Here is a 13,737-nt window from a genome sequence, read left to right as displayed (position 1 = left end):
TAATCAAAGTGAAGCTGAGAGCTGACCGTGAAGACATGATACAAATACATTTTCAGTTCTTTCAACCTTCATGTACCTGAACAAGTGACACTTTTAAAATTCTGATAAACTTTGACGTGTTAGGAAACAGGATTATAGGTAAATACAGTTACCATTTTCCATAATGTGGTTAAACTAAGCTAATAACTATGTCTAATAAAATGGCCGTATTAATTGATGAGATAGTAACCTTCCGAACTGAATAGACTGGAGCATTAAAGGGATTAATCTTCTAATGACAATTCCTCAATGAAGGCATATTACAGCACATGGCATCATAGTTGGCAGCCCTTTGTTCAAGACACCCCTCTTTAAGTTACAGCAGAAAGCCTACAGTACTAGCTCCTGCATTTACGCTGATGCAGTTGCTATGGGACACCTTCTTCCCTTAATAACATATTTTTATTTTTATTTAATTTTTTTTTGCTTTTTTTTTAAGGTATGTTCACATGTAGTTAATCTGCAGTGTATTATTATAGTGCTTCTCCCAATTTTCTGCTACTAATACAGCTAAACAAATCTGCATAAAATGTGAGTTGAGTCTGTGTTTCAAAGCCCTCAGCAGTGACAGGAGTGCTATGTATTTTTGGATTTGTTTGGATATGTCTTTTTTAAGGCTAACCAGCCAATCACAGCACACATGCAAATAGCCAACAGAAACTCGCAGGTCTTCGTAGAAGCTCAGGCACACATGCCTGACAACATCTATACAGTCACATCTCCCCTATTGGACATAAATTCAGATTTTCACAAGCCATTCTCCTTACTCTTAGAAGGCCACTGTAGATGTCACTGTAACAGGGCTGGTATCGAATTTGCTCCTAATGGGCAGGTACTGCATTCATTCTTAACTGGCCCTTAGTAAATGTTCTCTTAAAGGGCCAGCATCAAAGTTGCTCTTAAAGGGCCAGTACTGGAATCAGTACTGCCAGCCCGCCTAATACACTCTTAATAGACCATGATAAAAATAAATGGGTCATGGGTTAAAGGTTTAAGTTTCTCTAAAAAGGGCTGTCTGGAAGTCACTATTTTCTCCTGTAAATACACATCTAGTTATTTATATTGATCAAATCAGCTACAACAATTCAGCAACATATAATGCATTGAAAAATCTGCAGCAGATTCAGCATGTTTAAACATAACCTTAAAAGGAATGTCTTTATGAGCCATTTCAATAGAACATAATACATCATGGATATTAAATTGACCTACTGACCTTTTTAAAAGTTACTATTGAAAATATTGCTATTAAATGTAATCTTTGTTAATAGCCTATTTAGATGGTAAAAAACTAATAATTTCTAAATTAATGATTATTATTCTAAATCTACAGGGTTGTACTTCCCCACTAAAGTACCAGTAGATCATTCAGTGGCTCAGTAATGGGGTGCAAAGATAAAACAGAAGGCAAACCCATTTAGGTGCATGGGACAGTTTTCGGTTTTACATACCACATTTGCAAAAAATATATACCTTCATTCAATCCCCAGACCTATTTGTATGAGCCTACTCTCAATATATATTCACAGAGCATATCTTTGGTTCAGTTTTTGTAAATCAAAAGTTAGACTAAAAATAGAAGTATGAAACCTTTTTTCATTTCTCTCTTCAGCCTAAGGGATTTCTCACCACAAAAAATGTCATGACACAATGCTTAAATATGCTATTATTTCCTAATTGGTAGCACCCAATGACTGTATACCAAGAATTCTGCATGAAACGCAGTAACCTGCTTATTTTTATAAGCCATAGAAGAGATCTTATAAGATTGCTAAATTTAGTGTCTTTCTCATCAAAGGAGAACAAAGGAAAACTTTAAATTAACATATACAATTTTGCTAAAATGTTATATACTGTAAATTAATTTAATAGTTTGGTAAAAATCATAATAACTTTACCTGTTCAGAACATAATCTGTATGTAGCTACAATTTTTGCAGCAAGACTACGAGCAGCAACAAAGCCCATGGAATAGAGAGATATTTCTGCAATTAAGGCATAATCTGGGACCATCATAGCAACAGTCCGAAAGAGAACCTACAAATTCAGAAAATAATTCCTTTAGTACAATTTTCTTTCACATTTTATATTTTATAGATATATAGAGACACTAAACTTAGAAGTTATTAAGGAAATAAAAACAAAAAAAATATATTATTATTATCATCATAAAAATACTGTATTTGACTTTAAACAAAGTCTTTAGTGGAAAACTATCAGCAGGTTAGGAGTACCTTACCTGCTCATATCTCTCCACAGGGAACTGAGGATGAAGGTTAATTTCTTACCCTCATCCTAGGCGCTGTTTCTGGAATCCTATAGAATCCCATAGAATCCCATAGAGTTGCCTAATGGGCCAGAGGAAGCATGCATGCGCAAAACGGTCATTGTCTGTGGAAAACCCTTGCAACCCATGACCCCTGTTGTTTGAGAACGGTGTCGAGTGATGCACGAATAACCAAATATTTCAACTTGTGGTAAGTGCCATTAATGTGTTCTGCTGTATCCGTGCAATTGATTACAAAAGTGAATATACACAAAAGATTTTGAAAAACAGTACATGTAAGGAAACAATTGCATAATTAGCAGGCAGGGCTTGCCACCACTCACCACTGCAGTAAATGAGATGTAATCCATATTGGCCATAGACACCATGGTGTAGCTAGCTTGGGTAAATCATGACTATGCAGGCATCAGGCACAAGAAGGCCTGATGCACAAAGTAGTCTAATTGCACAGTAGAAACAGAGGATGTGAATAACTGCTAGAATAGCCAATTGCGACACTCCCAAAGACATCTACAGTATATCATTATCTTTTCAACAACAGAGGGATCTTTTCAAGGCCTATAGGTAGGTATCAATCCTATGGCACAACTTCAACACTAGGACCTAGTTTTCTAGACAAACTGTATTGGGTACACAGTCTGATAGAGATTTTAGGTCTGCATCCATTCACACTATGTGGTCACAGGCCACAGCTCACCAACTCATCTATAGTAAGAGGCACAGAAGCAACCTTCATTTAAAAAAAAAAAAAACATGCAGTCAGGTCAACATTGAGGACTTATGAAAAGTTTTGTCATGTTCATTCCCATATATATATTTTAGTGAAGCAACCTACCTTTAAGTTATCTGGCAGCTCAGCTCTTCCTGCATATCCTGGGTTCATAGTTATAAATACGGTACAAGATGTATCTAAACTTATGTTGGTACCTTCAAACACAAATGTTTGAACCTGTTCTGATATGGCTCGTTGGATTGTCTGAATTTGTTGCGCAACTACAGAAAGTACCTAAAGAAATATGAGATGTTTATTATATTAAGTTTATTATACTAAGATTGTGTTTATTAAACTAAGATTACATCTACCCTATACACAATATCAAATTTACAGTGTAAAATGTTATACAAGTTTCATAAAATGTACATGAACATGCTGCTACAATGAATACACATATTGGTCCAGATTTATTAATCCACTGAAACAAAAACTCTCTGGTTTTACCCATAGCAACCAACAGCTCAGCTTCTTAAAGAGACCAGCCACTTTTTAGTAAAATAGTTCAATGTACATTATTGGTAAATGTACTCAGAGCACTTACTGACAACAGCTCCCTGTGCAGTGTCCCAGCACAGGTTTTTTTTCTCTTTATATAGATATCCTGCTTGGTGTAGTGCTGGAAAAGTTTAATGGCCACTGCAAAAGCTCGTTTTATGTTGCCTTCCCCCCAGTGTTTAAGTCTAGTATTGCATCTTATATTATCATAATGCTGTTATGTATATTGATTTGCATATTTGTTGGTCATGTGGTGTGGTGATGCAAGAGGCCTAGTATCACGTGACCTCCCCAGCTGCCATAGCAACTCCAATAGCCATTGAACTTTTGGCTGGGATTTAGTTAGTTCCTCTCTAGTCCTCAAGAGAGAAGGATGCTCTGTCAGATATCTCAAAAACTCATCCCGGTCCAGTCAAGACCTGGCGTATTCTTCAAGATTCCTGTATATTCTAAGATCTGGGTTCATCTTCTAAGTCTCCATATCCTCTCATCATCGCTAACTGCAAGTATTCTCCTCATCATTACTACACCCAGCATCATTGTTTCAAGGGAACTACTACTCCCATCCTCAGTAAAGATTTTTCCTAACCAAAGAGACACTTACATATTACGGCCTATTGCAACACCACCCATCACCTCAGTTATCACCAGTTCTGCTCACCAATGAGTTGATTATTCCTGGTTGCATCCAGAGACTGTTGCTACTAGTATTGCTGTTCCAATAAGCATACAACTACCGTTGTTTCCGGACCCTGGCATTGGTCTCATCATTGGTGCCTTGACTAGGGGCAACGAAGAATTGGTAGCCCGTGTGGTCAGGTTTCCATGGATTAGCCACATACCCTCGTGCCATAACCGTGACCATAACATCTGGCATAGTGGCAACCCGGGGCCTGCTTCCTCCCCGCGTGGCATACCGCACCTGTGTACCTCATAGAGGTAATATCAGACTCCTCTCCTTCAGCCTGTCATCCTGTTCTGTATGCTAAGCAACAATCCTGTCCATGAAATGGCTGAGTTTTAAGGAACATGTGACCACACCCTTCACTCTGTATCCTCCAAAGGCATATATAGGCTCAATAGAGGACACAGAAGGCTGGTATGGTCATATGTTCCTCCATACTCAGCCATCTTATAACCAGAATCATACAGAGCAGGACGGCACAGCTTGGAAAATGGGTGCCTGATATCACACTGCAAGACACACAAAGAGTTGCTGTCAGTAAGTGCAGTCAGTACACTTACTAATACTGTACACTGAACAATTTTACTATAAAGTGGTAAAGAGCTGTGGGTAAGTTGAGTTGTACTTTCTTTGGCTAAAAAAATACAGTTTTGGTTTCTACAGGATTGAAAAACCTAAGCCATTGATTAAGATTACAATTAAGATTAAGATTTACTATATGGATGTGTTTCAATTGTAAAGTCAGACTTCTTTTAATAGTTTAAGGGGTAGTGCGGCGTTAGAAAATTATTCACTAAATAACACACATTACAAAGTTATACAACTTTGTAATGTATGTTATGTAAGTGAATGGCTCCCTTCCCCGTGTCGCCCCCACCCCGGAAGTGTAGTGCACTATATGTACCTAATACGTGTCGACCCCGGCCGCCATCTTGGGGACAATGACGTCGTCTTCGGGAGGCCGGCCAAACCGCACCAGCCCTTCTTCATGCGGGCCCCCCTCTGCCGCATCATCAGCTGCTCAGCCGCGACTGGCTGAGCATAACTAAGCTCAGCCAATCGCGGCTGAGCAGCTGATGACACGTCCCTCATGCCGCCCCCCCTCTGCCGCGTCATCAGCTGCTCAGCCGTGATTGGCTGAGCTTAGTTATGCTCAGCCAATCGCGGCTGAACAGCTGATGACGTGGCAGAGGGGGGACGGCTGCAGCGGTTCGGCGGGCCTCCCGAAGATTACATCATTGTCACAAGATGGCGGCCGGGGGTCGACACGAATCAGGTGAGTATAATGTACCACACTTCCGGGTTTAGCGTGGAGGGAGGTACACGGGGAAGGGGGCCATTCACATACATAACATACATTACAAAGTTGTATAACTTTGTAATGTGTGTTATTTTGTGAATAATTGTTAAGCGCCGCACTACCCCTTTAAACTTTTCTTGTCTCATACTGTGTTAAAATCTATAGAAATGCAACTGTTAGTATACACATGGTTTAAAATAACACCTGTAATTTCATTGGCTATTGAAGTGGCACTGTCATCAAAAATATGTTCAACAAAGACATGTCAAAAGTTTTGATCAGCCCAGGTTTGAGTGTTCAGACCCTGACCGATCACGAGAGTCTGCTGAGAGAAACCACACTCAGCACATTACTATACCAGCTCTGTCACATGATATGATGGTCTCATGATGAAAGTCTATACCTTTTCTCACTGACACAGAGAGGGGAATGGTCAGCGTATGAACACTCAGACCGTGACAGACAAAAACGCTTGAAATGTAAAAAAAAAAAAAAAAAAAATAAATTATAGTGACAGGTACACTTTAAATATAGAGCATGTTCATTATTTGCTGCTGTTGGGCTATGTTCACACAAATTCTTACTATCTCTCCCCCAAAGGGCGGTACCCAATTCCCACAAGAAATTTTTAGAAACTGATGATTTTGCACTAAAAACAGTGTGTGAAATAGCCTTAGAGTTAATTCACATAGTTTTGTTGCTGAAATTCCTGTGACTGAAAATCCGTTTGAGGGTATGTGCACACTAAGGAATCTTAGCAGACCACCCACCGCGGATTCCGCAGTTCGCGTGCTCTGGCAGCCGCAGGCGGCAGCGTGCATTTCCGCCAGTCGCATAGGCTTCATTCTATGGTTTATCAAATTCTGCTGTCCGCCCGAAGAATGAACCCGCTCATTCTTAAGGCGGACGGTGTAATCTGGCAAAGTATAGAATGAAGCCTATGGGACCAGCGGAAATGTGCGCGGCCGCTGAGCTGCGGAATCCACAGTGGGTGATCCGCTGGGATTCTGTAGTGTGCTCACACCCTAAGGCTATGTTCACACTACGTATATGTAGGGCCGTAGAGCGAACCGCGAATATACGCCCGTGGTTTTGAGGTTGGTGGGAACAATGAAAATTATAGGATTTCCGGCTGCACAGTGCACACTATGTATGAGCCTACGGCCTCATCAAATACGGAGCCATGAAAAATAAACAAGACCATTGTTTGCGGCTGGAACTGCTCAAACTCACGGCCGTGGATTTACATGCGGTCCCGTACATAGTACTTATTTCAGCAAAATCCAACTTGATTTTTATATTAAAAGTAGGGATGAGTGAACTTTTGAAACCTTCGTGTAGTTGCAGTAACTATTACAATGAAAAAAGTGGAAAAAATCAAAGTGCAAAAATAGTGTAAAAAAAAAAGCCGGCAAATAGGCAATAATGCCATTCCCGATGCCTCTAATGGGTAATATATTATATCCCTTTGGTTGTTCAATAATTAAATTTTAACGAATCCATCATTGTGCAATTAAATATACTGTTAAAATAAATATATATATATATATATAAATAAATGTATATTTATATATATATTTATTTTTTTACAGTATATTTAATTGAACAATGATGGATTCGTTTAAATGAAATTATTGAACAACGAAACTGATTTTATTACAACGAAAATGTGTTTTATTAATTAAATATTAATTATTACAGGAAGCTCTTTAAGCCGTTAATTCATATTGCCAGTAAAAGAGCAAACTGTAATAATCAATACTTTACTTTAATTTAAACATCAAATGTTTCTTCTAATTATGTTATCACAATAGCATTATTAGAAGAAACATTTTGAATTATATGTGCGCTCAGCTGATTGGCTGATCGGCTCAGCGCACATATAATGAGCGGGTCCGCAGTACAGTCACTTTATCGTGCTATGGACCAGCGAAGAGGACACATCGGGACATCGGATGGTGAGTTTAAAGCTCTCCCCACCCCCTCCCCAGCACTGAACCCATCCCAGTAAGGAAGGGGGGGTCACTTAACCCCTTCCTTGCTGGTATGGGTGCAGTCTGACATCAGTCTGGCCCCCAAGGGGTTATGGTGGATGCAATGCATCCTCCATTAGCCCCTTGGGGGCCAGACTGTAAGCAGCGATCTGTAAAGATGCTGCATACTGTAAGGTGCACAACAACGCTCACAATGATGGGTGTTGTGCTCCTGTTTGTGTGTTTTTTGTGTGTTTCTCCCTTTTTGTTTTTCAGATATCGGTATCCAGTGGATTACGTCAGATTCCATGGACTACGTCGATGACTGGCGTTTTTTTTTTTTTTATTAAATTGGTCAATGAGGGGTGTGGGGTGTTTTTATTTGAATAAAACATGTTTTCACATGTGTATTGTCTTTATTTCTTTACTTTATAGACTTAGTAATGGAAGCCGTCTAATAGACGGAATTCATTACTAAGTCGGGGCCTAGTATTAGCCGGTATAAAATGGCTAACACTAACCTCCCATTATTACCCTAGTACCCAATGCCACCAGGGGTACTGGGAGGAGCCGGGTGCCAGTGGTCCCGGAGCGTCAAAATTGGCGCTCCCGTACTGCGGCGGCAGCAGGTTGGTAAGATTTAGGCTGGGGAGGGCCTAAACCAATGGCTCTTCCCACCCTGGTGTTACCAGGCTGCTGTTGCTTGGTTTTTAACCAGGCTGGTTATGAAAATAGGGGGGACCCTATGCGTTTTTTTTTTATTATTTATTTATTTTAAAAAAAACGCATAGGGTCCCCCCTATTTTCATAACCAGCCGGGTTAAAAACCAAGCAACAGCAGCCTGGTAACACCAGGGTGGGAAGAGCCATTGGTTTAGGCCCTCCCCAGCCTAAATCTTACCAGCCTGCTGCCGCCCCAGTGCAGGAGCACCAATTTTGACGCTCCGGGACCACTGGCACCCGGCTCCTCCCAGTACCCCTAGTGGCATTGGGTACTGGGGTAATAATGGGGGGGTTAGTGTTAGCCATTTTATATCGGCTAACACTAGGCCCCGACTTAGTAATGGATTTCGTCTATTAGACGGCTTTCACTACTAAGTCTATAAAGTAAAGAAATAAAGACAAGACACAAGTGAAAAAATGTTTTATTCAAATAAAAACACCCCACACCCCTCATTGACCATTTTATAAAAATAAAAAAACGCCGGTTATCAATGTAGTCCATGGAATCTAACGTAATCCACTAGATACCGATATCTGAAAAACAAAAAGGGAGAAACACACAAAAAACACACAAACAGGATCACAACACCCATCATTGTGAGCGGTGTTGTGCACCTTACAGTATGCAGCATCTTTACAGATCGCTGCTTACAGTCTGGCCCCCAAGGGGTTAAGGGAGGATGCATTGCATCCCCCTTAACCCCTTGGGGGCCAGACTGATGTCAGACTGCACCCATACCAGCAAGGAAGGGGTTAAGTGACCCCCCTTCCTTACTAGGATGGGTGCAGTGCTGGGGAGGGGGTGGGGAGAGCTTTATACTCACCATCCAATGTCCCGATGTGTCCTCTTCGCTGCTCCGCAGCACAATGAAGTGACTATACTGCGGACCCGCTCATTATATGTGCGCTGAGCCGATCAGCCAATCAGCTGAGCACACATATAATTCAAAATGTTTCTTCTAATAATGCTATTGTGATAACATAATTAGAAGAAACATTTGATGTTTTAATTAAAGTAAAGTATTGATTATTAGAGTTTGCTCTTTTACTGGCAATATCAATTATCGGCTTAATAGAGCTTCCTGTAATAATTACTATTTAATTAACCCCTTAAAGACAGAGCCAATTTCGATTTTTGCGTTTTCGTTTTTTCCTCCTTGTGCTTAAAAGGCCATAGCACTTGCATTTTTCCACCTAGAAACCCACATGAGCCCTTATTTTTTGCATCACTAATTGTACTTTGCAATGACAGGCTGAATTTTTGCATTAAGTACACTGCGAAACCAGAAAAAAAATAAATGTGTGTTGAAATTTAAAAAAACGCATTTTGTTTTTTTGGGGGAAATGTGTTTTTATGCCATTCACCCTGGGGTAAAACTGACTTGTTATATATTTTCCTCAAGTCATTACAATTACAACGATATGTAACATGTATAACTTATATTGTATGTGATGGCCTGTAAAAAATTCAAACCATTGTCAACAAATATATGTCACTTAAAGCTGCTCCATTCCCAGGCTTTTATCGCTTTTATCCTTTGGTCTATGGGGCTGTGTGAGGTGTAATTTTTTGCGCCATGATGTTTACTTTCTATCGGTACCTTGATTGCGCATATACGACTTTTTGATAGCTTTTTATTACAATTTTTCTGGATTTGATGCGACCAAAAATGCGCAATTTTGCACTTTGGGATTTTTTTGCGCTGACGCCGTTTACCATGCGAGATTAGGAATGTGATTAATTAATAGTTCGGGCGATTACGCACGCGGCGATAGCAAACATGTTTATTTATTTATTTATTTCCTTTATTTATAACCTGGGAAAAGGGGGGTGATTCTGATTTTTATTATGGGAGGGGGCTTTTTTATTGACAACAACACTTTTTTTTTTAACTTTTACACTTATACTAGAAGCCCCCCTGGGGGACTTCTAGTATAAGTGCTCTGAACGCCCTTACCGGCAATAGGGCGTAAATATACGCCCTTTGTCGTTAAGGGGTTAATAAAACACATTGTCGTTGTAATAAAATCAGTTTCATTGTTCAATAATTTAATTTAAATGAATCCATCAATGTGCAATTAAATATACTGTAAAAAAATATATATATATATAAATATACATTTATTTATATATATATATATATATATATATATATTTTTTTTTTTTAACAGTATATTTAATTGCACAATGATGGATTTGTTTAAATTAAATTATTGAACAACGAAAGGGACTTTATAAAAACGAAAATGTGTTTTATTAATTAAATATATTAACCATGAGAGGCATCGGCATTACTGCAGAGGATCGCAAACCCCGGTAATAGCGATTCCTGTATTCCCAGATGCATTTCAGAGGTGTTTGCATCACTTTCTAAAGATTTTATTTGTTATTTTTATTTGAACCAGATTTCCAAGTAAATGACCGTATGTTTTCAGCCGCATGTCTATTTTTTCCCACGACCGTAGTTTCAGCCGCACATTTCCGGCCGCGTAAAAACTACGGCTGGAAATATACGTAGTGTGAACATAGCCTCATATTATATTTTGTTTGCTGCAACTTGCTCAAAATCCCCTCCCAAAAATATGAAAAATAAAAAAAACCTAAATAAAAAACATGCATGTACACAGCTATGTTCATGGAATGCATAGGTGACAATGGGGGAAAAAAAACACATTGACTCTTATAAAGTATTTTTAATTTGATTAGTTAGTTTGTTTATTATAATAATTATATCTCGCCTTTTGCCTATTATATGGGGGGACCAAAGTCAATATCCTTTATTAAGCTACTTTTTTTTTCAGATACTAGGGCATACATTGTAAAAGGTGTATGTACTGTACACATGAAAGAACTGAATTTGAAAGTCAATATTATATTTCTGCATTTATATTTGCACTTGCAGAATTGCTGCTTGCAGTGCATACTAAGTTTTCTGAGAAAGTGTTGTTAGAATTACCTCCAGCTCAATACGATTAAATTCATCAAAGCATGCCCAAGCTCCAGACTGTGCCAGACCTTTGAAGAATTTCCCCATGGCTTTATAGTCTAGTCCATCAGAGCAGTTAAAAACAACGCACTGAAAAAATAAAATAAAATAAAGGTTGTTTAAATATTCATAACAACGACATACTGTATAGAAGCTATTTGGAAAAATAGAAATTAACAGAATAAAAAAATTAAATAAACTGAGCATGGTCAAGCCTGTATTCTTTTAATTAAAAAAAAAATTATATAACGTTATGTATTCACAGTAGCTACAGTTGACAACAAAGTTAATTAAAAACAATAAAGAGAAAAACCATACATCTACAAATCAGACAGCACTGAACTTAATTAAGGGTAATCAAAAAGATCAAAATAGGGTTAAAAAAGGAGACTACAGGAAAAAGGACAATCTAATCAATTATTTTAATTTACAGAAGTTCATGGTTATAAATATTAGCAGTTTTTTTTATTTAATCTGTTTTTTGTGCAATCAGCAAACAGACGAACCTACCAAACCTTCTCCTATGTCACTCATAAATATATAAAAAAAAAAGAACAGGACCCATAACAGACCCTCGGAGCACACTTAACACGTAACGTAACACATCTCTGCTCATAATACACACCATTAATAATGTGATGTCTATCCTTGAGCCATCCACTGAAATATCCAGGACACTGGACCAAAAAAACGCAGAGACACCATCACGTGTCTCGAAGTCAGTGTCCTAGATACACTGACGTCGAGACAAGTGTCTCTGCAGTGTTTTCATTGATCCTGAGGTCAACCAGCGTCTTTTTGCATGCACTTACTAGGCATTGCTCCCACTAGCTGGAATTCTACTCCACACTGATGAGGGGCAAACACCCCGAAACAGCTGTCAAGGTGGTTTCCTTGACTGGAGACATTCCTTTGCTTTGTTGTTCCTTCCCAGAGGAAGGTCTTGCTAGCTCACTGTCGTTGAGACACATGATGGTGTCTCTGTAGTGTTTATTTGCACAATTTTAACTAAAGGCCTCATTACACAGAGCAATTATCGTCCGTATTTGGCCAACTATTGGCCATTAGGGCTGATAAAAGCTTTGTGTAATAAAAGGCTGACCGTTTTCTTTTAACGTCTTTTAAAATGTTGAAAGACGAAAGACAATGATAGCAACAATCTGCTGCTGTCAGTGAAATAGAAGCAGCGGGAGCAGACTGCCGCCATCTCATATGGGCTCCCCGGTTGATCTAGATGATCTGCCCCCCTGCAGCTCCTCGCTGCACTTACCCGCTCACTGTCGGCGGGTGTAATAGCTCTGCCATCGAGCGGGGAACAAGGAGCAAGTGAGCGCTGAACTGACTGGTTAGCACTCGCTTTCTCTTGATGATTGATCGCCCAGTGTAATAGGGGCTAAACTTCGCAGAGTCCACTCAGCCAAACAACTGAGCAGACTCCCATCCTATCCATGTGGTTTAGAGTCTCACGATCAGACCTCCCAGATCAGCAGAGAGATCCTCTGCTAATTCGGAAGGTAGGGTCTCCATGAATATGAAAACACAGTGATATGATAATGCATTATCATCTGATTGTGTCCTTGAATGCACGGAGAGCCTACCTTTCTGTTAGAAGAGATCTTGTCAGCAATCTGGAAGGTTCAGTGATAGATACACATGCTCATCAGCCTTTCAACAAGCATTTTATTAAAGAGCACCTGAGCAACATGCAATACTCGGCTAAGTATTGAGTATGGTAGAATTGAAAATCTGTCACAGGAAGTCTTCTCAAAGAAGTGGTCTTTTGGAGATATTTCACTGCAGAATAATTTAATCAACACATTGTGAACATAGCACATCACTAAGCTCTTTTGGGTTACTGTCATTGAAACCCTTTAAAGTAAGGTGGAAGCTGTTTCACAGCCTTGTTTTTTTTTTTTTTTTTTTTTTAGACATGCATGTTTTTATCTATCCTTGTGAGTAGATGGATTTTTTTTTTACTCTTTGATATGGAATGAGCTGCACAACCTGGCACTAATGAGGAAGAGTCTGCATAGTAACCTCAAGAAGGTGCAGGAGTGTTACTTGGCATAAACAATGTGTGTGAGAGAGTGAGTGAAGAGACCTGGATTTAGTTCAGCCTTATTAGCATTTGTCTGTGACTTTTATATATAACTGACTACCAGTACACATAGATAAATGCATTTTTGGAGCTCCAGGGATAACTGATGATTAATATCCAGGGATGATTAATATTTTACAATTTAGGATTCACAAGTGATCTGTACCCACTCTTTAGTAGCTCTATTAGTGTATATTACCTGGTGTTCTCAGCCAAGAGAACTTTTTACATATACTTTATAAGACCTACTTTGCTCTGCATTAAAAAACAAAACATCCTTCTAAAAAGATACGTTGTCAGTAACTCCTGAAAGTCTGCTCATGTAAGGAAATCCAACAAAAGTAGCATGTCCATATAAGCTTACAATAGAAGGTAT

The 13,737-nt window shown here is 39.1% G+C and overlaps 1 protein-coding gene across 1 annotated transcript in view; it reads right to left on the bottom strand.

Annotated features, from left to right (window-relative positions):
- The window catches only part of LOC138783023 (dynein axonemal heavy chain 3-like), an 877,176-nt gene that overhangs the window by 458,947 nt on the left and 404,492 nt on the right, over positions 1-13,737 (bottom strand). Inside the window, exons 29-31 of the mRNA XM_069957145.1 lie at positions 11,234-11,353; positions 3,161-3,331; positions 1,938-2,075 (exon numbers count right to left, since the gene is read on the bottom strand). Coding sequence (XP_069813246.1) covers positions 1,938-2,075; positions 3,161-3,331; positions 11,234-11,353 — 429 coding nt within the window. The remainder of the gene's footprint in view (positions 1-1,937; positions 2,076-3,160; positions 3,332-11,233; positions 11,354-13,737) is intronic.

Source organism: Dendropsophus ebraccatus, chromosome 1, assembly GCF_027789765.1.
Source record: "Dendropsophus ebraccatus isolate aDenEbr1 chromosome 1, aDenEbr1.pat, whole genome shotgun sequence".
NCBI lineage: Eukaryota > Metazoa > Chordata > Amphibia > Anura > Hylidae > Dendropsophus > Dendropsophus ebraccatus.
Note: the sequence above shows the minus strand (reverse complement) of the source record. Positions and strands in the feature narration are given on the sequence as shown.